The sequence below is a fragment of the Cryptomeria japonica genome, chromosome 2 (assembly GCF_030272615.1).
Source record: "Cryptomeria japonica chromosome 2, Sugi_1.0, whole genome shotgun sequence".
NCBI classification, from domain to species: Eukaryota; Viridiplantae; Streptophyta; class Pinopsida; order Cupressales; family Cupressaceae; genus Cryptomeria; species Cryptomeria japonica.
This window is the reverse complement of record NC_081406.1, coordinates 613,606,475-613,633,078: the sequence shown is the minus strand read 5'-3', so window position 1 is coordinate 613,633,078 and position 26,604 is coordinate 613,606,475. Positions and strand designations below refer to the sequence as shown.

General features: G+C 41.3%; 1 protein-coding gene across 2 annotated transcripts in view; it reads left to right on the top strand.

Moving 5' to 3' along the window:
• LOC131064287 (potassium channel KOR2) overlaps positions 1-26,604 on the top strand; it is a 276,576-nt gene that overhangs the window by 190,199 nt on the left and 59,773 nt on the right. For both annotated transcript variants that reach the window (XM_057998385.2, XM_057998387.2), the window contains 2 exons: positions 22,436-22,511; positions 22,745-23,039. In XM_057998385.2, the coding sequence (XP_057854368.2) occupies positions 22,436-22,511; positions 22,745-23,039 (371 nt within the window). The remainder of the gene's footprint in view (positions 1-22,435; positions 22,512-22,744; positions 23,040-26,604) is intronic.

The window sequence follows — 26,604 nt, the reverse complement described above, 5'->3', positions numbered from 1 at the left end:
TTAATATCACTTTATTAAATAACTTTGTTTTATTTCATCTTTTCATTTTAAAATTAAAATATTAATAAATGGAGTAATAAAAATGTTTATTAAAGTGATAATAATAAGTCACTTTATTAAATGTGTTTTCTTATCACATTTATTAGTATTTTGATTTTAAATGTAAAAATGAAATAAAACAAATGTTTAATTAAGTGATAAATTTTAAATCACTTTATTAGATATTTGTTCTATTTACATTTAATAGGCAGGTCAAAGGGATTTTCTACATTAATAAAGGCTTGCAGGCCTGTCAGGAGATATTTTGGGGCCATTTATGATGCTTTTAAGAGCTTTTATGGTTGCAGCATGTGTTGGCTTGACTTTTGGCCTAGGTTTCTCTCTTTCAGACATGGTTCAGGTCTTTCCAAGTGGGTTTTTTGTTTCTACTCGCCCAAGAGGAGGTGGAATATTGTATTCATTATCTGCTTTTTGGAAAGCATATATACTGCAGGACTTCACTTTTTCAAGGGTTCTTACCTTTTGCTTCTGGCAGACTGTAATTTTTGAGCTCTCTCTGCAAAAGGAAGGAGTTTGTAACCAATTTTCAAAAGAGTTTGATAAGCTTTGTAACACCTTTTGACAGTAATGCATATTTTGTCTTCTCAGATTTCTTGTTTTTGTGTGCTTAGTCCTAATGCAGTTTCAAGTGATGTCTTTTATCCTTGTGATTGTGTTGCTGTTAGCACCTTTATGCAGGAGTTTTTTCTAATCATTTGCAAGTCATAGGTTGTGCTAGTTGAAAGAGTAACCTCAAATTGTGAGAAAACATCTTTTCTCCTGCTGAGATTATTATTTTTACAGCCTTCTTATGAAGTGTTGATGCAGTGGTTATGAATTTTCTGAGTTGTGCGAGGTTTCCTTTTATTACTGGTTATTTCGTGTGTTAATCAATTTGTCCAAGTTTTTCTGGTATCCATTTTGGTGTATGACCTGTTAGTTAGTAGTTTCATTTTATGTTCTCCTTCTTCTCTTTTCTCAACAAGATCGTTAGGTTTAGGTGAATGCCAGTTAGAAAGAACCAGCTTGCTCTGGAGGTCCACTTCAGTTTTAGGTTACCCGCAGCCTTGAAGTGTTCCCATGTTTCAATAGGCAGCTGAAGTTCACAGCTTTAGCAAGGGTGCAGGCTTCATTGATAACAAGAATATCCTCTTCCCTCATTCTAATCTAATGGTATCCTAACCTTAGATCAATTTTAGAGAAATATCTTGCTCCGTGTAGCTCATCCATTAGTTCGTCAATTCTCGTAATAGGGTATCTGTTTTTATTGTCTTTTTATTCAAGGCTCGGTAATCTATGCACATTCTTATCGTCCCATCTTTCTTCTTGACCAATACCACTGATGAAGCAAAGGGGCTGCTTCTTGGTTGTATTTGTCCCATTTCCAATAACTCTTTTATGGTTTTTTCAATCTGTTGGTGTAAATATTCATTTTGGATATTATTACACTTTACTTAAGTTAACTTAGGATAATGCATCTCTTCGTAGTTTGGATTTGACACACTTAGGGAAGTGTGCACATAGGGATAGAGCTTGTAGGAGAAATTCCACCTTTTGTGGTCTTATTTTGCTGTTACACTCCACATTCGATGGGTCATCCACCTCTTGTGGAATATTATATTATTTCTCCTACCTACCCCTAGTATTTCTTACCTACCCTTGTTTCTCATTGAGCCACATGTCATAATTGTGTGCTCATACATCCATATGGCCTTGCCTATATAAGCTTGCCTATATTCATTGTATTGGTTAATCCAATTGATCATTTGCATATTGATGAGAGTACAGTTTGTTCTTGTCATTCTATTGTCTCTCTTTTATGCTTTTCATTGTGCCCTTGATCTTGGCAAAATCCTACATGGTATCAGAGCCATTGGGGCTTCATTGATTGGTTTTTGGAGACATCGTGGAAGACTTCTATTTTCAGATTTGGGGATCTTCATTTTTGGGGGGCATCATACAGCGATTTGGACATCAACGTTGAATCTCGGAGGCCGTTTCCATAAATTTCGATTATAAAGTCGACCTATTTTGGTGAGAAATTTTTTTTCCCCATTTTGGCTATTATCGTACGGATTTCGAAATTTTTTATTATTTTCCGAAAAAAAAAAAAAAATCGAAAAATCAAAAAAAGCGATAAAAAAAAATTAAAAAAAATAATTTTTTTTTTTTTTTTTTTTGGTTGTTTTGGGGGTCCGCAGACCCCCCCGTACTGTGCAATACCCTGCGCGTGTTGTAGGTTGCAGGTCGTACCTGTTGTCAGAGCCGCCGCGTCGCCACGTACCTGCTCCCACCACCGCCTCGCTCCGCACGCCGCCTCGGCTCTCCGCCAGCCTCCTCCAGCCAGCCACGACCTCAGCTCCTGCCCAGACCTCCTCCCGCCAGCCGCGACCCAACCACCGCCGCCGGCCAGGACCTCCGGCGACCGCCCAGTCACCGCCGGCCGCTGCGCCTCCAACTCGCCACGCGGAGCCCAGTCAGCTACCGGTACCCCGCCACGTAGCACACACACAATCTGTCCGTACGCACAGTCACAACGCCACGTCAGCCAACCGTACGCCCAGTCAGCTGCACAGTCACCGTGCCCAGTCAGTAGTCCGTACAGTACGGACACCCAGTCAGTAGGGAGGCGAAGTTTTCGCGACGGTCATACGGCCATCAAATTTAAGCTCGTGAATTGCTGACATCAGTGCCACATCAGCAGACTTTTGAAATTTTTTGACCCCCTCTCCATTGAGCTTTTTAGTTTTGCAGTCCAACTTTGAAAGGCCATATCTTGCTCATTTTTGCTCCTTTTTTGGTGCAATTTTTTTTGAAATGGGCTAAAATTTCGTGATTTTCACAGTGGTGTGGTTATTTTTTGATTTTGGTGCACAGTTTTTTCGGAATTTTCGGATTCTCTCAGCTGTATCTGTCCAATCCTCAATTCTGCAACTTCAAAGGCCTCGTTTGAGCTCATACGACCTCCTTTTCAGGTGCCGTTTTTTTTGAAAGTGCATGTTTTTTCATCTACTTTCATAATCTATGATCAGATTTCATAGATTTTGTGTGAAAATTGTACTTTCAGATATTGGTCTTATTTGGCCTATTAGGTACTTGTAATGTGCTTGGATCTTAGTTTAGATCTCTTGCATTATCAGTTTGAGTCTCTTTTGGCCTTATTGAGGCAGTTGTAAAATTGTAATTAGAAGTCCACTTTGCCATTTTTTGCAAGTGGCCCATTGTATACGCACTAATTATAAAGTGCCAAATCATCACTTTTGGGGGGGTTCTTTGATTGAGTGAATTTGGGGGGGTGTCTTGTGTGATTGTGCCTCTCTTTGTGCTCTTTCCATTTTTGTTGCAATGAGTCCTCATAAATTTCCACCTTTAACTCCACATAATTATGCATCATGGAAAATTAAAGTATGGAGTAAATTAATGGAAAAGGGTCTCACACATTACATAGATGGAACAATAACAGCACCACCTAATCCTAAGGCTGATCCAAATGCTCAATTAGAATGGCTCACAAAGAATTGCATGGCTCTTGGAACTTTGTGCAAATATGTATCAGATGACCTCATTTTTCACATTGAGAAGTGTAAAACAATCAAAGAGGCTTGGGATATGTTTCAGAAATTGTATGGTCAAGTTGATGAAATCAGAGGCTATCAGATTGACAATGAACTCACCAACTTGGATCCCAAGAGTTTTGATACAATCCAAGATTATGTCACCAAAGCAAATGAGCTAAGAGCAAAGCTTAAGGATTGTGGAATTGACAAAAAGGATGCTCAGTTGATATTCAACTTGTTGGACAAGCTTGCACCAAAATATGCAGCATTTGTGTCTAGCTTCCAAACTCATCGTTTGACAGTGGGGAATTCCTATGTTATGCCTTCATTTGATGCTTTCACAGAAATGTTAATATTGGAACAATCTAAGTTGTTGAACATGGGACTTCTCAAGTCTTCAAAGTCCAAGGCTTTGGTGGCTAATCAAGGGAATCAAGGAAGTCAAGGCAAAGATTCCAACAAGAAGAAGAAGCACTCTAAGTCTAAGCCACACCAGGAAAAAGGACAATCATCCTCTCCATCACAAGGCGATTTTTCATCCTCTTCCAAGAAGGGGACACCACCTAAGAAGGATAAACCAACTTGTGCATATTGCAAGAAGTATGGTCATGATGAGCATCGATGCCACACAAAGCAAGTTGATGAGTTAACTAATCTTCTTAAGAAAAACAACATCAACTTGCCATCCGCCTACACAAAGAAGGATTCATCTCCTTCCTCTTTCTCACAGTCTAAGGGAAAAGGGCAAGCATTTGTGGCTACAACAGGTTCTTCACAGCAATGGATACTTGACTCGGGTGCCTCATATCACATGGGTTCTACAAAGGAGCAGTTTTCTTCATTGGAGCCATCTAAGGTACCTCACATTTACATAGGTGATGATACTCAAGAAGAGGTTGAAGGGAAAGGTTCAGTTGACATGGATTGTGGAACATTTGAGAATGTTCTCTATGTTCCTAACTTCTCTACCAACCTTCTCTCTATCTACCAAATCACTCACTATGGGAATGGGAAAAAGGTTGAGTTTACACCAGATTCAGTTGTGGTAAAGGAACTTGATGATGATGCCTTGGTAGCAGTGGGACAAGTCAATGACAACTCAAGGCTTTATTCATTTTCCCACTTTGTGCCAAGTTCACCTTCTAGGGCCTTGCTTACTCATTCAAGTTCAGAAAGTAAGCTATGGCATGAGCGGTTTGGTCACCTCAACTACCGCTATCTTCAGCAGCTCAGCACTAAAGACATGGTCACAGGTCTACCTCGAATCAGTTTTTCAAAGGGTGTATGTTCAGGTTGTTCCATGGGCAAGCATCCTGAGGAGAAGTTTGATAAGGGGAAAGCTTGGAGAGCTTTGGAAGTTCTTCAACTTGTTCACAACGATGTAGCAGGTCCATTTCCAACACCTTCATTTAGTAAGGCCCGCTATGTTCTCACCTTCATTGATGACTACTCCCGCTTCACTTGGGTCTACTTTTTCATTCATAAGAGTGAAGTATTTGACAGATTTCAGGACTTCAAGACTCGTGTGGAGAAGCAATCAGGGAAAGTGGTCAAGATTCTTCGCATAGATAATGGAAGGGAATATGTGAACAAAAGACTTGAGGATTTTTGTACATTTGAGGGGATTGATCTTCAGCATTCTGTCGCATACACTCCACAGCAGAACGGGGTTGCAGAACGCAAGAATAGAACTTTCAAAGAAATGGTTAGCTGTATGATACATGCACGTTCTCTTGATCCCGCCTTTTGCGCAGAGGCTATCAGTTGTGCCACACACATCCAGAATCGGGTTCCTCACAAAGCTTTGCAAGGTATTACTCCTTTTGAGGCTTGGGCTGGTAGGAAACCGATTGTGAGACATTTCAGAGTCTTTGGGTGTCCAGCATGGGCTCGCATACCTCCGCAAAAATGCAAGGCATTGGAACCTCAGAGTCGGCCTTGCATATTTGTTGGATATCCTGAGGGTGTTAAGGCATACAAATTGATGGATCCTAAGACACATGAGGTGTTCATTGAGAGGAGTGTTCACTTTGAGGAAAGCTCTCCTAGCTTAGCCTCTCTACCTCCTCCACCTTCCTCCATTGTGGATAGTGATGTTAGTGATTCAGATGATGAGACTCCTTCAACTCCAACTCGCAGGGTTACACCTCCGCAGGGTCCACTTGCAGTTGAGGAGCCTCGTTCTCCACCTCCACCTAGACCTCGTTGGGCTCGACAGACACTTGAGTCCGCGGGTTCTCTTGTTGGGGATCCTTCAGATACACGGAGAACTCGATCACAGCATCAGGATCTACCACATGCATTCATTGCTACCGCTTCCGATCCACAAGCATTTAGGGAAGCATTAGGGGTTCCTGAGTGGGACCAAGCTATGGAGGAAGAGTATAGTTCCTTGATGAGGAACAACACATGGGATTTAGTCCATCTCCCTAAGGGGAGAAAGATGGTTCGATGTAAGTGGATCTATCGGACCAAGTTTGCAGCGGATGGTAGTGTGGATAAGTATAAGGCTTGGCTTGTTGCGAAAGGTTTCTCTCAGGTTGCAAGTGTTGACTATACTGAGACCTTTGCACCCGTAGCCAAGATGAACTCCATTCGTTTGACACTTGCTATTGCTGCAGCTCATGGTTGGGTTGTACATCAGATGGATGTGAAGAGTGCTTTTCTTCATGGTGATCTTGATGAGGAGATTTATATGGAGCAGCCACAGGGTTTCATCTAGGATACTTCCTTGGTTTGCAGGCTAAGGAAATCTCTCTATGGCCTTAAGCAGGCCCCCAGGGCTTGGTACGCCAAGATGGATTCCTTTCTTCTCTCCGCAGGGTTCACCAGGTGTCATTCCGATCCGAATGTCTACATTTTGCGACAGGATGACTCTCACTTGATACTTGTGCTCTATGTTGATGACTTGATCATTACAGGGAGTACCGCATCCATCATTAGCAGGGTCAAATCTACTTTGCATGACAGATTTGCTATGACTGACTTGGGTCTTTTGCACTACTTTCTCGGGATCAAGATTTCACAGTCACCTTCCAGGATTACACTATTGCAGCCCAAGTATGCTCTTGATCTACTTGCACACTTTCATATGGTTGATTGTAAGCCTGCTTTGACTCCCTTTCTTTCAGGAGTCAAGCTTGAGGCTCAGTGTTCTCCACCAGTTGATGCCACTTTGTATCGTCAACTTGTGGGTAGTCTCATCTACTTGACTCACACACGCCCTGATATTTCATTTGCAGTTGGCATGGTTTCCCGCTTCATGCAGGAACCACATGAGCTTCATTGGAAAGCCGCCAAACGCATTCTTCATTACATCCAGGGTACACATCACTATGGGATTCACTATGCAGCAGGCACAGGACTTCGCTTGGTTGGTTACACAGACTCCAATTGGGCTGGCGATCTTGATGATCGTAAGTCTACTTCTGGTTATAGTTTTCACCTTGGTTCGGGCCCCATTTGTTGGCAGAGCAAGAAGCAACATGCTATTGCTCTCTCTTCGACTGAGGCTGGGTATCGAGGCGCTGTTAACGCAGCGACTGAGACCATTTGGCTCCAGCAGATTCTCACAAAGTTTGGATTCACCACTCCACGACTGACAGTTCTACATTGCGACAATCAAAGTGCTATTGCAATCTCGAAGAACCCGGTCCAGCACCAGCGGACCAAACACATCGAGATTCATATGCACTATATCCGAGAGCTCATCCAGGAGCAGGTCATTGATTTGCAGTATTGTCCTACAGCAGAGCAGGTTGCTAACATATTCACCAAACCTTTCACCAAGAGTAAGTTCCAGCAGTTGCGAGCTCTCTTGGGGGTGCGGGATGTGTCATTAGGGGGGGTCAGCTGACTTCTCCTTCCTGTCTTATGGGGGGGACTTTTTCCTCTTTGAGGTTTTGTCCTTCTTCTTTGAGAGTCTTTTGTACATTCATCTCTCTTTTGGGGGGGAGTTTTTTTTCCCACTGGGTTTTCTCCCTTTCTCCGTTTGTGAGAGATTGCATTGCATTGTTTTGCTTGCATTTGCATATTGTACATGGGTACCTATCATGGCCTAGTAGCCGGGACCCATCTTACATTGTTGACTTGAGTCTTCATTCCCCTAAGTTGCACTTAAGGGGGGGTGTTGGTGTAAATATTCATTTTGGATATTATTACACTTTACTTAAGTTAACTTAGGATAATGCATCTCTTCGTAGTTTGGATTCGAGACACTTAGGGAAGTGTGCACATAGGGATAGAGCTTGTAGGAGAAATTCCACCTTTTGTGGTCTTATTTTGCTGTTACACTCCACATTCAGTGGGTCATCCACCTCTTGTGGAATATTATATTATTTCTCCTACCTACCCCTAGTATTTCTTACCTACCCTTGTTTCTCATTGAGCCACATGTCATAATTGTGTGCTCATACATCCATATGGCCTTGCCTATATAAGCAGGCCTATATTCATTGTATTGGTTAATCCAGTTGATCATTTGCATATTGATGAGAATACAGTTTGTTCTTGTCATTCTATTGTCTCTCTTTTATGCTTTTCATTGTGCCCTTGATCTTGGCAAAATCCTACACAATCTCCTCTTTGAATTTGTGGGGGTGGCGGTAAGGTGTGGTAATGACAGGTTTTGCTCCTAATTCAATGGAGTGTTCAAATCCCCTTTTTGGTGGTAAGCCCGGGGGAATGTCTTCAAAGACTTTTTTGTGTCTCCTAAGGATGGGTTGTATATCACTATGAACGATTTGACCTTCGGTCGGATATTTATCCAAGAACAAACATTGGGCAACCCACTCTCATTGATCATGCCTAAGGATTTTCTCCATTTTATTACATGATCCTATGTTTGGAGAGCCATCGGGAATTCCTTTTAATGTTATCTCTCTCCCTTCATGTTGGAAGCATATTTCCCGATTTGGACTGTCCATGGTGAACCGTCCCAATGAGTTTATCCATGGCATTCCCAAAATGATGTCGTTCTCTAGGTTCACCACAATAAAGTTCCTCTTAATTGTATGCCCCCCCAGGGTGACTTCCAATTGAGGTATAATTTTAGTTCACCTGTCTATGACTTTGTTGCCCATGATCACTTCAAACACTCCAAACACTTGAGTTTTTAACCTTCTCTTGGCTGCTAAGTGTTTGCTAATGAAGTCATGTGAGGCTCCTGTGTCTACCAATGCAATTACTTTCTATCCTTTGATAGTCCCTTTGAGTTTGAAGCATCTATTCTCACTTCCTTGAGTGATGACTACCAACGTACTTGGTTTGTTGTTTTCAAACCTGGCCCTTTTATAGGGTCTTTCCTCATCCCGTATTTCTTCCGTGTTATTTAACTGTCCTCTTTTACATTCATGGCCTTTCCCCCACAGGGCCTTGCATTTGAAACATAACCCTTTCTCCATGAGTTCCTCTCTCTCCTTACATTGGTGATTCAAACTCCAAGGTTTCTTGCAAAAGCGGTAGGGCCTCTCCCAGCGGTCCCTCTAGGGTCCCTCATTCCTATGCGGTGTTTTGGTTGAGGTGTTCTTGGGAGCACTAAATTCGACCGTCCTAGTTTTCTTAATGGCCTCTACTAAATTCTGTGGTTCCAAGGGTTTTACAAAAATTTTAATAGAGTCTTTCAAGCCTTCTAAAAACATGTAAGTAAGCATTCTCTGGGATAGGTAGGGGACAATTACTGATAGGTTTTGGAATTGGTCTATATAGTCTTCAATGGTTCTTGATTGCTTAAGGTGTGTTAACTCTTGGAAGTACGATTCAGAGTCTTTCTGGTCAAATCGGCTGATGAGCTTTTGGGTAAACTCATTATAGGTGGAGATATTTTTGTGTCCTAGGGTAATGAGACCATTATGCCACCAATTATGGATTGCTCCGGTTAAATGGAGTATGGCAAATTTTATAGCATCTCCTTCGGTCATGGGGCTGTATGAAAGGTATGTATCTAGTTTTTGGACCCAAGCTTGGGTGATATCCTTCCCTGACCCATCAAAGCATGGTAGGTACATTTGTTGACTTTAGCTTTGAGGTCTTTACCCATAGGCTTTCTCCTTCTACCTTCATTAGTCTTGGACTCACAGAATTCCCTGAAGGAAACCACCCTCTGAACTTCTGGCTCTAATCTAGCATAAATTTGGGCGATTTCTTCCACCCCAAGTGTGGCTGGCTCCTATTCATCCCCCACATGTTCCTCTCTAGGAAGGAACTTGGGAATTGTTTGTCTAGAACTTTTAGGAGATCGTTCGTTATCGACGTGATTAGAGTGTGTCTCTCTTCTAGGGTTTGGAATATCTCTATTGTTGTTGTTTGTACTTTGGAGGATTAATTGGCTCATTCTTTCGAATTTCTCATTGGTTTGCTCCATGAAAGTCTGAAGTTGTTTGGCTAATTGATCGGCCATTGCTTTCGCGCCTTTCTTTCTTTGATATGTGATCATAAACTAAGAATCCTTCCCATAGGTTGGCAAGATTATGCTCTGATACCACTGTAATGTCCCAACTAGTTAGAGATCACTGCCCTGCAAAACAGATTGTTAGAATACAACAAATATATATATAACTAATCTAATTTGCAATTAAACTTCAATTACTTGATTAACACTAATCTCAATTCTTATTTAATAAAAAGGATACGAGTGCAGTACTGGGACATGTCCTTAGGTGACTATGAAGCTCTCCTTCTTGGAACCCATCCTGGTTCCAAGCCATACCAGGAAAACGAAGGTTAATTCGATTCCTGTCTTGGGTGTAATTTGTTACACCCAAGCCATACCAGGAAATTGAAAGTTAATCCAATTCCTGTCTTGGATGTAATTTCTTACACCCAAGCCATACCAAGGAAGACCATCCTATATGATCAATTCTTTGCCTTGGATGATGCATCTCATCATCCAAGTCTACCAGAGAGGACCGGCCAGATCCGTCTCTTCTTGGATGATCCTTTGTCACCCAAGCCATAACATATATGCATATAGATATTCAGTATATACTGCCTACCAGGGATTATCATAATCCCTTCATTAGGCTAAGGGAATTTCCTCCCAATAGCCTCCATCATATAGCCACATCATTCATATTACCATTTATAATTCATTATCATTTTTCATTCCATAATCTACATTTACATATTCCTATATTAACATGTATTCGGTAACATATATTCAGAAACAATTCATTATCATATATTCACAAATATTCATTAACATATTTTCAGAACTATTCATTAACGTATATTCATAAATATTCATTAACATATATCTAGAATTATTGATTAATTATATTAAAAATATTCATTACTATATATGTGTGTGTGTGGCACACACATCCACACACATATATATACTCTGGGAATCATGGACCTCACTTACTTATAGCAGTCCGTAGCCTACTATGAAGTTCCTACACCGTAGTCTGCTTGCTATCCTCCCGTCCCGCTGCCCTCCTTCTCCATCTTTATTCTATGGAGACCTCCCTTTATATCACATGGAGGGGAAGGGTTGCGACCCACCATGGGATACCTTCCGCAGGAAGGGGTGTGATGGTGGTCGTAGCCCAGGTTGCAACCCCCATCCCACAACTTCCTGCGGGGGGCCACCGTGGCGTTTAGTTCCCCGTGTGGGGTTATATCCCCGTTAACATACTTAATTTGCTCACTTTACTTTATGCGATTCTTCATTAATATTTCAACATCATTTAAATATATTAAACAATAATAACATTATTTGATCATTATTAACCAATAATATTAATAAATATATTAAACAATAATAACATTATTAACCTCATTTAATTGTTTAATTATTCATCTATTATTTTAATAATTGATTTCTTTTATATATTTCTTTATTTTATATAATGCTATTATCCGTGTTGGAATATTTATAAGGTTGACATCAGGTGTAACTGTAGGGGTTTATCACATAATCCAATTAAGTTGATTAAACTTAGAAACATAATTATATTTATCCAAGGGTTAATTTATCCCATAGTATAAAATATTGATAACATGTCTAAGTTCATTCATTAGGAATCTATCCATTACATTACATCTAATATTCAAATGAAACATATGCATTAACATGTGTTTTGCTCCAGGAACTAAATCAATGCGAAAGTCTATATCTCGCTTCAGAGGCATACCAGGAATGTCAATAGGAAACACATTGGCATACTCCCGAAGAAGAGGGTGACTATCAAGAGAAACTTCCCTACTTCTCTCCTCATCCATGTCCTTAAGAGAAACTGCAAAAAGTTGGCATCCCTGACGCATACACCACTTAAGCTGCATAGTGGAGATCATACGAAGTGATATAGGTCTAGGAATACCAACTATCTCTACATTCCTGCCATGATCCTCTAAACACTCCACTGTCTTCTGATGACAATCAACACTAGCACTGTGAGATGCTAACCAATCCATTCCCAACACAACTCCATAAGACCCCAAAGGAATGACTCGAAGATCAACTATGGCAGAAAAGGGTCCTAGGTCCAACTCACATCTGGGAATGAAGGAATCTACGGCCACACGAAAACCAGTAGCCAACTCTACTTGCCACCTATATGTTTGCCACATACGGGTAAACGATTAAATACAGAAAGTAAATACACAGAACATAATGGAAATATATTAAAGAGCCAGTTTTTGTATTAATTCAACAGTCCATGTACATCAAGTGCTATCACATTACATCTGATACAACTATTATGATCATACTAAGAAGGAACGGTATGCAATATATAATACCCGAAGGGGTGCGACCAACCATCGCGTCCAATTGCCCTTCGGGACGACTAACTGACTGATTGCTGTAACTCATTATTACCGACGACAACATAAACATAATATGACAACATAACATAATGATTATTCCCGGCAACATCATCCCCCCCAAGAAAAGAAGTTGTCTCTGGACGACTTAATACAAAATAGAGATGACATAAAATAGAACCAAGGTAGAGAACTGCAAAAACAGTTGACGCCAGTCGAGCCCGGAACTTATACACCTGCTGCGTCCTCGCCTGAAAACCCTTTTCTACTACCATCCGATGCTCAAGTGCGGATGTCACCATTATTGCTTCCACAAGGAGTGCTTTTTTTTTTCCTCGACATCACAGTCCTCCTGTGCCTAAACCAAACTTGTCTGCAAAACACGCTTTTTAGTCTCAGCCTCCACCAACTACTACTCAAATGATACTATCTCCCTAGCCAATTTGTCCTCGATAGCCACCCGCGCTGCCCTCTCGGCATCCAACTCCTAGGTACGTTGAGCTAAGTCTCACGCTACCACTACCTCCAACCTGGTGGTCAGCTCCTCCCGAGCCCTCTTTGCATCCACCAAGGCAACCTCACGTCCAATCGAGACATACTCTGAGTTCCTCAAAGCGTACCATTCATGCCTCGAAGTGGCCACAACCCTCGGGCACAAAAGCTAGGAGACGCCTCAAATCCTCCATCACACTCCCCAAAGGCTAATAACTAAACTGAATAACTCCCTGGTACCGTATGACTTCGCGTGCCTGCAATGCCTTCCCTCAGACTCTGTTTGTTCGCAACCTCCAAATCCGTCTCCCTCTATGGCTTATGGCTTCCCCGCCAATGCTTAGCTTCAGGCTTCTTTCTCACAGTACGGAACAACCCCAACACTTACCGTGACTTCTCGGATGCCTTCGCACACTCCAAAAAGTGTATTGTAGCTCAAAAATAAACTGGGGGTCTGGGGGCAGTGCCCCCAGCAGGGTCGAGGGGCAGTGCCCCCGCGGGGTCTAGGCCAGCGCCCTAGCAGGGTCGAGGGGCAACGCCCCTCACAAGGTCCAGGGGCAGCGCATCATTTTTGTGATATTTTAAGATGCCAAAACCCTTCTTCTCCACTCTAATATTTTTAGCGTCCTGGCTCCAGACGTCATTGAATGATTTTTCAATTTGGTCGTCGTTTTTTTTTTTTTTTCAATCCCCGATGGCACCCCGGCCATACAACCTCCCCGTACGACCAACAACAACACTAACACCTCCAATCGTACGGCCACCTTCCCGTACGACCACACCTCCAGCATACGGATCACCCGTACGAACAACATGGCCAACCGTCCACTGTACGGTCCTCCTTCCACATGCCCAACGCAGTTCAACTATACGGTGGTATTCCACCGCAAGTGTCCTCCGTTGTCAGTGGTCCACCGTACGGTGGTCCCACTACACGGGTTCCCACCGCACGATGGTCTCACTGCGGTGGTCCCACCACCACTTTCAAAGATTTGATTTTTTTTTTTCTTTTTATTATTATTATTATTATTTTTTCAAATTTTTTTCCAATTTTTTTTTTATTTTTATTTTTATTAATTCCCTAATCTAGTCTTCGGCTCGGGTCCCGTGCCTCTGGGATTGCCCTTTCTCAGTTTGCCTCGCCCGAGAGTCTCCCGCTTTGGTCCCGTGTCATTCGAGTCACCTGCCCGGCCTCTCAGATCCCCTTCCATCCTCTCGGGTCCCCCTCCGGACTCTCGGGTGTCCTTCCAGCCTCTCGGGTCCCCTGCGCGCTTCTCGTGATAGGGTTTCAATTTGGACCCGTTGATGGCAAGTCTATTTTCAATTTCCATCCAAAGACTTGGAACCATAAACTCTACAGGAACCACAACCTCCTTCCCATAAATAAGAAGAAGAAGAAGAATAAAGATTTTGAAGGCTGCTGCCTTCCACACAGGGTTCCAATCATTGTCGACACGAATGATCTTGGGATTATCTATGTCATCAAGGTTTGGGGCGTCTCCCTTCCAATATTCACTGTATTCTCGCAGGTACACCTCTGTTACTTGCTCTGGTTCCTCTACTTCGAGCCAGTAGCTCTGGAACATTTCGTAATCCTCCATCTGCCAGTGGAAGAGCCCGTTCAATGACCCCGTCTCATCCTCAGAGCACTCTTCTAGTTTGAGAATCCCTTCGTCATTGGGCTTCCTGCAGCCTCGTCCTAAGTCCCTCAGGTCGCCTTCTCCTTCACCCTCCGATTCCAAAGATGATGTCAGTTCCTCACTAACCAACTGCCTCACAAGGTCTATGATAAACTTCCTTCCTCCATTCTCCATAGACAGAGTGTTCTTCTTCCAGTTGTGGGTGGCCTTGGCTGCCACCAACCACCCTCTCCCTAAGATCGCATCATACCCTTTTTTCTTTAGTGGGATTACCACGAAGTCCAGTATGAAGGGTTGCGTCCCGATGGTAACTTGCTGGCCCGTCAGTGTTCCGATGGGTTTGATTCCATGCTGATCTGCTCCCAGCAGATTGAATGTAGATGGCCACAGCGTCGACTTCCCCAGCTTCCACCAAGTTTCTTCTGGAAGAACATTCACTCCTGATCCACCATCAATGATGGTATCAGTTAGAATGGTGCCAAGGATACCCATCTCCACAATGGTTGGGTTCCTTCAAGTGTTAACTGCTAGCAGCTTGGGGTCTATTGCAGACCCCCTAGGAACATCTGTGCGGTGGTTGGTATTGGTGCATGGTTGGGAGAGATTATTCAGCAACCCCATTTGTAATTGAGGCATCGTCTGGAGGAGGTCGTGTACCTTCACAGGTAGCTCCAGTTTTAAAATTTGATTTAGTATAGCCTCCTCCGCCTCAGGTCGGCTGGAAGTACCCACCATACCCGTCGCCTTCGCCCTTTCTCGTATCTCTTTCTCAATTTCTTCCCGCACCCTTCGCTTCTCCGTCTCTGGGTCTGGGCACATTGCGTGTTTTGCTTGGGCGCAGGTTACGGCCAACACTTCCTCTTCTTTGGTTTCCTCGATATTGAGCAAGTTGACGCCGAACTTTGGGCAGGTGGCATCTTTGTGGTCTCCCGGTTTGCACCATTTGCACAAATATTGTGTGGCCTCTCCCTTCAGACAGTCTCGAGCGAAGTGCCCCCACTGATTGCACTCTCTGCATTGTACCATCGGTCGGCCTTTGGAGTCGTATTGGATCCGGCTACTTGTATTGTTATTGTTGTTTCGTCCTCCCCATCGGTTATCTCGGTAGCTTCCTGATGTTGCATTGTTGTTCGCCTGGGAGCTACCGGTACTGCCCGATGTAGTTGGTTGTTCTTGCGTAAGCAATACTTGTTGGTTTCGTGTTTTCATGTTGTAGGGGCATTCCCTGGTGGGATGCCCCATCAACTGGCATATATCACAATAGGCCTTCTTTTGGCAGGAGCCTTTCGTGTGGCCGTCCGTCTTACATTCCGTGCACCAAAGCTCCCCTTCATCGGTCTTTCTCAGACCTCCCTTCATAACCTTCAGCTCTTTCATCATCCTCAGCATGTCCTTCTGCAAGGCTTGCACCTTTTTGCCAGACTCGCCATCGCTATTGCTTCCCTTGGAAGAGTCATCATCCTCGGACAAGCTATCCTTCTTCTTTTTCTTCTTGGATGTCTTGGTCTTGCTCTCGAGATCCATCGCTCTATTATATGCATCTTCGTACGAGGTTGGTGGAACAATTTTCATCTTCTTCCGAATGGAGTGTTTCAGTCCCTCCATGAACCATCTCTTTTTCAACCCATCCGTTGGTTGACTCTCCATTTTCCCCAACAATTCCTTGAGCCGCTGACTATAGGCTCAGACAGTCTCGTTCTTGTTCTGCTTTGTGCCATAGATTTCAGCTACTATTTCATTGTTGTCTCTGAGGAGACGAAACTCTATCTCGAACTCCTTCTTCAGGTTGGGCCATGTGCCGACTTTGGCCTTATCCGTATCGGAGTACCAGTCGATGGCCACTCCCCTTAAGGTTGCTGGAAATTGTGTTACCCATTTGTCCTGGTCGGTAACACAGTTCGCTGACCATATGGTTTTGCAAGTGCGGCAATGGCGGACGGGATCTTCCTTCCTGTCACTGTTGAACTTCGGCAGCTTCTGTTTACTTGCCATCCCACTATTGGGTCTCACTCCTCTGGTGCCTTGTGTGCTTGTACCTGGTGATCCTCCGCCTCTTGCACCTGACCCTCCACTCGTGGGTCCTCCGGAGAAGGTTGTTGACCCCGAACCGAACAAATTGCCTCCCGTACGGTACCCTTGTGCTCCCTCGGCACCGTCGGCCGTACTGTCACCTTCGATCGTCTCCCTCCAGTTGTCCTCTGAAATGGACAAGTTCTTTAGTAGGTCTCTGGTAGAGTCGATCAAGTTTAGACTTCGCCTTGTTTGTTCCACCAACTCTTCGCGACTTCTTACCCTACGGTGGTATTCTGGCGAACTGTAGAGTTCTCCGTCTATCTCTGCCTCCGCAACCTCCGTGACTCCTAGGTTCCCTTTGGGCAACCCTATGATAGTGTAGAGAGTGTAATTCTCTCCGTCTATCTCTGCCTCCGCAACCTCCGTGACTCCTAGGTTCCCTTTGGGCAACCCTACGACAGTGTAGAGAGTGTAATTCTCTCTGTCTATCTCTGCCTCTGCAACCTCCGTGACACCTCCTAAGTTCCCTTCGAGCAACCCCTCGGCCAGTCGTCCCTTGGCAAGCTGCCTTAGCCTACGCCTTCGTTCTATTTGTTGTCTGAGATTCAACGCTCTTTGTGCCACTTCCCATTTGTCACTTTGTATCTTTTTATTTTTGTCCTTATTTAGTATATTGGGCATAAATCACTTCCATACATAGCAAGCACACGCCATGTACACAAATTTTTTTTTTTATTATTTTGCCTTTCGGCCACAATTTATATCAATATTGTGTCGGGATTATTACAGGGTTCAATTTCCCCTTTGCCTCTTGCCATCACGCTCTGCATCCCACGACGATTGTTCCGTTTGCGCGTCGTCGGCCTCTGGGTTAATCTCACCAACGGGTAGGCCCATCGTGTCTGTACGCCATCCGCTCCTTCCTTTCCCGAGTATGTCTAGGCAACGGCGCCAAATGTTTGCCACATACGGGTAAACGATTAAACACAAAAAGTAAATACACAGAACATAATGGAAATATATTAAAGAGCCAGTTTTTGTATTAATTCAACAGTCCATGTACATCAAGTGCTATCACATTACATCTTATACAACTATTATGATCATACTAAGAAGGAACGGTATGCAATATATAATACCTAAAGGGGTGCGACCAACTGTCGCGTTCAACTGCCCTTCGGGACGACTAACTGACTGATTGTCGTAACTCATTATTACCGACGACAACATAAACATAATATGACAACATAACATAATGATTATTCTCGGCAACACTATCCGCCTGTCTAGCAGACGTGAGCCCACACCGCTCTACAATGGAGGAAGATATAAAGGAATTAGAAGCACTCGAATCAAATAGTACTGAGATAGATATACCACCCAACACACCTGTAGTCTTGATCACGGTAACCTGGTGCTCAGCTTGGCGGTCATCAACTTCCGCGAAAACTTTGTGGGATCAACCTACATCCCCAACTGTAGGCTCTGACGTTCTCGGTCTCTGACTACCAGTCTGTTGTGAACGTAGTGGACAATGTGCAACTATATGGCCATACTGACCATAGGAGAAACAAGCTCCCCTGCCAGGTCCTCTACCTCCAATCGGCCCACTAGACTACTACAAACTTCCCCTACTAGGGGCCTGTGAAGCACTCTATGACGACTGTCCCAGAAAACTCTGTCTAGACCTTTGCCAATTCTTGTCCTTCCTAGACTGAGGGTTGCCCCCACACTGACCCTAAAACTGTTTGGGCCTAGACTAAAATTTTTGCTACTGCCCACCCTTAACGGGTGTCTGAAAACTCCTGTAAGGTACAACAATCTGGGACTGATTCCCTCTAGATCCAGATCCACTGAACAACACACTACCAATCTGAACTCTTGACTGACCACCATGAGCTTGGGCAAGGTTTTGGTCCACTAGCCTAGCTTTCACCACGGCTAACTCAACTGATGTAGGCTCGAAAACTTGTGCGCCCCCACTAATGCAGTCATTAAGACCTCTCAAGAAGTGCTGGACCAACATTGCCTCATCCTTCCCAATGCCAGCATACTATTTGAGCTCATAGAATCTGCGCTCATACTGATCAACATTCATGCCAAACTGACGCAACTAATGAAACTCGTTGGCCCGACACTATCTCCACTGTACTGAGAGAAAACGTGCTCTGAACCTCTCTAGGAACATCTCCCAAGACACTGTACTAATGTCCACGTTGATCCTCTGCTCCTCTAGCCTCCACCAAGTAGAAGCAAATTTCCTGAGATGCATAATAGCACACCTCGCCTTGGTGTTACTACAATACGGATGCATGGCAAAACACCTATCCAAGTCAATCAGCCAAGTCTCAAGCTCGAGTCCAATACCCGAACCATCAAAAGTGGGAGGACGGGATCTTAGCAAATCCCTCCTATGACCCAAGGCAACTGTCTCCTGGTCCACTAGAACCTCTCTCCTCCTGGGAGACCTCTCTCTCTCTCCTCAAGATCCTGAAGATGAGACTCTCCAAACTGAACATTACCTTGTTGTTCGGCCTCTGGTCTAGGACCAAGCCGAGCTAATATCTCCTTAAATATCTGTCGCAGCTCCTCCCTTTCGGGAACCTGCTGCACAGTATGTTGCTCACTGTGTTGGCTAACCTCTTTGGGCTCACTAGGATGAACTGACTAAACCTACTCAACACTCTCATGAGTGGGTTGTGGTGAAGGACTGTGACGACCTGCACTATGGCCATGCCCCCTACCACGACCTCTACCTTTCCCTTTCTCGGACATAATCCTAGCAACAACACAAGATCAAAATTTTTAGATCTACAACAAGGATAATAACAAGGGAAACACAAACACTAAGACTAAGCAATAGGTCTAGTTGAATGGGCTCAATTTAAAACCAAAGTACCCAGTGTTGAAACATGGGCTCTGATACCAATTGTAATGCCCCCGCTGGGAAACCTCGAAGAGATTAAACTAAAACACTAGACAAGACTACAAATATATATATATATATATTTTTTAAACTTTAATAAGTTTAATGATACAATGAGTTAACATTACGTTAAGATTATACAACGAAAGACTTCACTTAACACCTAAAGGGTTTCCCAACTTGGTTAACATGGTTTACAACTAACATTGCTTAACATTAATTAATCCAATTAAGTTGATTAAACTTACAAACATAATTATATTCATCCAAAGGTTAATTTATCCAATAGTATAAAATATTGATAACATGTCTAAGTTCATTCATTAGGAATCTATCCATTACATTACATCTAATATTCAAATGAAACATATGCATTAACATTTAATTTCCATCTATACATTGTTTGCATCATAAGATAAAATTACATTACATTTCACTAAATCACTAAGTCTCAAGGAATCAGATAATGTTTACATTACAATTACATCTTGTCATGAAGGCATACTTATCAATAATTACAACCGATCATAAAAGGTCCATGATATACAATGAATGATCCATAATAACAAATGGGGTCCAACTAGATAACAAGATGCTCGAATCCAAGCGCAACTGGAACACCTATGAAGCCAACTCTCGCAAGAAGGAAAAAACACACCCGATGGAAAGTGGCACTACCACCCAACCATGTGGCTCAAAAAGAACCACCCCACCGTGCTAGGAGATAGAAATAAGACCCACTAGCAACCTGAAGGTATGCACACACACGTGGTCGAAAACACATCAGAAAGACTCACATGAAGTAAAAACTCGTATAACATGACTCCACATCAAAATTCAGGTGAAACCAACAAGACTACACATTGGTGACCATAAGGAAAGAGTGTCATCACATAGCTTGGTATGGTTACCCTAGCAGGCCTCCATAGTTCTCGGCCCCCATCTTGGGTTATCCTGGTAACCTCTCCCGAACCCCTAGCCCCATCCAAGTCTCATATGGACCCAAACAATCCTTTCGTGAGGACAAGGTTGTTGGTTTGCCATTTCAGGCCTTCTCATTGCATCCTGAGTCCGTACTAGCACTCAACCATGAGCGAGGTATAATTATCTTACTTAATGTTTCATCTACCAAACCCCTTAATATATTATTAAGTTATCACTTAAGCAAAATTTCGATGGGTTACCCTACTAACCACTTTGGGTGCGGCCCCCACTCAAAAGCCACTCTCCCTTATGACACTTAACCAAAAAAGACCAAACAAACTCCCAAAACCAAGGTATAAACATGAAATTGTACACGGAGTTCAAAACAATAGAAAACCACTTGGCCAAACAAGCCCTTGCACATAGTTAACTAACTGACAAATCTCTGACTAATGACATGAACAGCCACAAAAACAACCACATGACAACAACTAATACTTTTAACCAAGGACTTGTGGTTGTCAAAATTAAATGTGAATACAGACAATTAAATCAAGCATCTTTGCTAATCTAGAATGACATTATTTTTCCATTTTGTTAAAAACACAAATTGACCAAGGTTTCCTAATTCCGCTAAGTTTCAAAATACACCATTTAAAAAAAATCACCATTTCATCATAAATTAAAAACCACAATTGCATTTATATAATTATACATATATACAAATACATATAAAAATTTAATTTATTTATTAATCTAATATTTATATTTTTCCAAAATAAAAATCACCAATTTCCAAATAAAGTAACTCTCTTTTTCACTTTCCAAAATTCCCATAACATATTTTTTTTTTCATATATATATATAAAAAAACAAATATATATAAATATATAATTTATATTAATTAAAAATTTTAAATAAATTAAAAAACAAAATTAAAAAACTTTCTTTTAAACCACGCACAGCCCTCTAGAAAGGGAGGTGATGGCTTGGGGGCCACGACGTGGTCCCCTGGCTGTGGTGGGTGGCCACGCCATGGCTGCCCAGCCACAGTGCCCCCCCCATGGGAAGGGGAAGCCTCGGCTCTCCTCCCATGGGGTATGTGGTGACTTGGGCCACCACGTCACCCCCCAATCACCATTTTTTTAATTATTTTTTTAATTTAAAGAAAAGGACTTCCCAACCAAGCATCAAACTCAGAAAATTTACCAGTGAACTAAATTTTTTTTTTTTTCAAATTCTTTTTAAACAATAAACCCCAAATATAAAACAGAAAACTCAGGAACATTTTTGAGTAAAGATTTTGCAACAATTTAAGTCCTCTTTTCTTTTTTGAAATCAAAACAGGGTTTGAAAACAACACAAGTATACAGATTTTTGTTTTCTTTCCAATTTAATTTCTTCTAAATACCCACAATATCAACATCAATATTTTTTTTTCATTCATAAACAAGTGTGAGATCTATGACACTTGTCATATTCTTATTGAAATTCTTTAAAGTTCAACGTCAGTATTACAATATTGTGCTTATTCAAATTCCTTATATTGTGTAGGAAAACTAGTAATCCTATCTCATAGAGATGTCAACTGTCTAAAAAAGAGATATCGTATAAAGTAGTTGTTAATTCAGATTTCAGGCACGCAGTCATTAAAAATTGGAATAGAAGAAATATTATGTTTTCTAAAATTGCTTACATTGTTAAATGTGGCTGCCATGATGTTCTGAAATAGTTCAAACTGCTTTTGGATAGAAAGTATACCTCACATTTAGAGATTTTCATACTAAATCACCATAAATGTGGGAAACTTCTGCATGTGTTAATCAATTGAAACCTTAAGGGTCATTTGTGAATCATGTCCATGAGACCTCTCATTGCCAACCTGCAAGATTTTAGTGTTAGTCTAACAAATAGTGCACCGTAAAAAGAGTATAGTGAGATTTATTGCTGTCACATATTCTCCAGCAAAACAATATATGCAAATTGGAAATCTTGGTAGTCTGTCTTGGTATATTGTGTTCATGTGAGTAGAGGAATGTTTTGAATCCTGATAGCCGTTTGATATAATATTTGCACAGCATTTGGCTGCATCTAAAGGATATGAAGAGATCACATTATTTCTCATACAAGCTGGAGCAGATGTCAATTCTATAGGTACAATTATTTCATACTGTAGACTAAACCACTTTTATTTTATAACACAGATATTATCTTGAAAATTAATTATTTTAAGATCTTTATTTAAGACTTCCATTTGCATGTTTTAGTCCTGAGTTATAGGGCACAGCCTCCGTACCAGTTTTCCTTTGGTTGCATTATAATGTATCATTTACATGGTAGTCTGATCATATGTATCCTGAATATGTATTGGTCTATGCATGATGCAGATAAATTTGGAAATACACCCTTGCTAGAGGCTGTCAAGGGTGGGCATGATCGGGTCGCTTCTTTACTTGCTGAGAATAAAGCATCTTTGATTTTAGAAGATGCTGGGAATTTTCTCTGCAAAGTAGTAGCAAGTGGGAATGCAGAGTTCTTGAAACGTCTTTTAGCCAATGGAATTGACCCAAACTCAAAGGACTATAACTATCGGACACCACTCCATATGGCAGCAGCTGAAGGATTGCATTTGTTGGCAAAGATTTTGTTGGATTCAGGGGCCAGTGTTTTTGCAATGGATAGGTTTGCTCGTGACTTTGTTTACAATTTTACTTGGCATGAAATAAGGTTTATTATTTTTTGTAGTTGAACATTAATTTTTGTTTATGATTCAGTACCTTATCATTTTTCCTAGTCTCAAGTACATGTATGCTAATTTATATTTCCTCTATGTAAATTGAGAGTGATCCCAAAGAAAAACCGAGCTTGGTTATACAAATGCTAAGGTCAACATTAGTCTTCAAAGACTTTTGAAACGAAACAACTTGTTTTTTCTTAATCTTATCCCAGGTATGGTTTCTATAAACTAATCAGTATCACATCGCACAAAATAACAAGATCAACAAGTACATTATGTGCTACTTCATGTAGAGAAAGAATAACTACTGTCTTACACAGTTCAAGTTTTTATGAAGTCTGCCAATAGGGTTTCCTATTTTAAGAATGGAATTAAAACAGATTGTAGAATTCAGGGTGAAACTACTGATTTATGCTTTTGTTGTTATAAACTTCATTGGTGATCTTTATATGTTATATGTTATCCCTTCATAAATGTGACATAACTCTAGGTATGAAAAATAGATACTTGATAGTTGATACATACTAATACCAATAATGAGGATTTTTTGGTACTCATATGTATTGTGAAACAATATAAACATACATGTACATTAAGTTTATATCAAGGGAATCCATCTTCTTATTCACTTTCATGACTATTATTGAAAGTTTTCTCATATTTTCATGGGTAGTTGGCCTAGTACATGTTTGATCTTTGGTTAGCTATCAATTCACATCCACCTGTGCCATTTATCTTGATAACTTAATGTGCTTCTTTGTTTGATAGTACAATTAATTTTTTGCAGAGACTATGTTTGTATTATGACTTGTCTTTGTCTAAAATATTGTTCATAGGCTAGCTTACTAGGTTCGCCCCTTGGCACCCCTAGTACCGGTCCGGGTCCGGTCTGACCTTGGTTCGACCAAGGTACGCAAAAATCAGAGGTGGTTTGACCTGGCTCAAACCCGGGCTGACCAAGATCAAACCCGGTCGAACCCGGGTGACTAGGCGGCCGAAAAAGCCATATTTTATGCAAAATTTAATTATTTTTTGGAATCCGCCATGTAAAAAGTGAATTTTATACCCTAAAAGTGATTTCTAAAACATAATCTTGGCTCGTTTCTCCTCATTTGTGTTGCAAACAAAAGTTTTTTGATAGCAGGTTGAAGAAAGGGTGAACAAAGTTTGACTTCCAAGATCAAACAGGAGGAGTTGAAGACTGATTTTTGAAGCTTCAACAAGTGTTGCAGCATCATTTCCATACATTTGCAAACTCCCATTGGTTACAAGAGGTAGGTTTTTTAACATTTTTTTCCAACTATTTTTGTTTCACAAATTGTCAAACATGAAACATTAATTGTTTTTCATTATTTTGTTTTTGTTTTAGAATGTGTTTATGTTATTTCTTGCCATAGGAACTAGAATGGCATCTACCTCTTCCTCCATTGGCAATGAACAAACAATTACAAAACAAAGAAATGATCCAAATTCTCCCTTTTGGAAGTATGTTGACATTTTAAAACCACTTCCAAGAGGTGGAGGATTCCGTTGGAGATGCCAAGGATGTGGTATTGAACGTAATAGTTCATATTATCGGGTGGTAGGCCATTTGTGTGGAATAAAAGGAAGAGGCATCAAAAAATGCCCCGGAAAAGATGGTAAACCTATACCAGATGAGACAGTGATGAAATATATTAGGGAGCATGAGGAGGCAAAAGAGAGAGAAGCACATAGATTGAATCAAACCGCACCAAAGAAAACAAGGGGTAATCCCGATGTTGTAGTAGAAGACCACCCCTTCTTTTCCACAAATGAACCTGAAAGTGAACCACCCTTGACACACAAAAGAACAAAGGGGCCTTTAGAAACCGCATTTCAAAATGAGAGTAGAGACATTGTTGACCAAGATGTAGAAAGATGCATTTGTGCAAATGAGTCGTCTTTCAAGGTTGTTTGCTCCCCATATTGGAAGCAAATGATAAAAAGTGTTAATGAAGCTCCAAGAGGGTATAAGGGCCCAGATTATGAGAAGGTATGTGGAACATTATTGGACAAAGAGGTGAAGAGGGTTGAAGATGCATTGAAACCCATAAGGGATTCATGTACTGAGACAGGTGTAACAATTGTTTCAGATGGGTGGAAAGATGCTAAAAAAAGTCCCTTGATCAATGTCATAGCGGTGTCCCCTAAAGGGGCAATGTTTTTGAAAGCTGTGGATTGCGAGGGCCAAGTAAAAGATGGCCAATTTATTGCAGAAATTCTCATCTCCGCCATTGAGTCAATAGGACCCCGCAATGTTGTCCAAGTAATAACGGACAATGCAAGAAATTGTAGAGCTGTTGGTTTGTTGGTTGAGGAACACTATGATCACATCTTTTGGACAACTTGTGCGGTCCATTCACTCAATCTTATGCTACAAGGGATTGGGACTAAAATAAAATAGATCAGAGATGTGTATGCAGAGGCTGAGGACATCCAGATGTTCATCACAAACCACCGTATGTCTCAAGAGATTTTTAGATCCTTTTCGAATTTGGAGCTATTGAAGGTAAATGAAATAGTAATTTAATTTTACATTTTCTGATTTTTTTACTTTCAATGTTTATAATATCATTGTGTAAGCTATATTGTGTATTCTTCTTTAAAGTTTGGCTTTATTTTTTAATCATTTTGGCATTAATCTATATTATAGGTTGCTGAGACCCATTTTGCATCAAACACAATCGTCTTAAGACAACTTGTGAAAGTTAGAGTGGCACTATGCAATATGGTGATCGGCAACAATTGGACTATATGGAAGCAGAGTAGCAGTGAGAGGGCAGAAAAAATTAGGGAGAGAATATTGAATGAGAAATGGTGGGATCTTGTTACATATCTCCTAAGTATCACTGAGCCCATTATGAGCATGATTCGCTATACCGACATGGATAGGACTTGCATTGGTGAGATTTATGATGGAATTGACTCAATGCTTGAAAAAATAAAGTTCACTATAAATGCAAAAAAGAATGACCTCAAGGAGAAATTCTTCAAAGAAGTGAAAGTAATTATTGTAGAAAGGTGGAATAAGATGACCACTCCTTTGCATCTTCTTGCCTATGCCTTGACACCAAAGTAGTATAGCAATCAGTTTCTTGATAAACCAAGAAGGATTCCACCATGAAGAGATCTAGAAGTATCTGATGGGTACAAGGCAACATTTCTTAGACTATATCCTGATGATGATTTGCAAGATATTGTTACAAATGAGTTCATAGAATTCGCAAATGGGAATGGTTTAAGTGTTGATGCACTTCGTCATAGATCCAAGAAAGATGCTCATAGCTGGTGGTACTTCCATGGTGAGTGCTTCCAACACCTACAACCCCTCGCTATAAAAGTTTTATCACAAGTAAGTCTAATTAATTAAAATTTATCACAAGTTTATTTATAGTTTACTTTGTCTTCATAGGTTGCTAGTAATTTTTAATTTTAGTTTTATTAATGTATAACTTTAATTTTTTACTTTGTCTTCATAGGTTGCTAGTT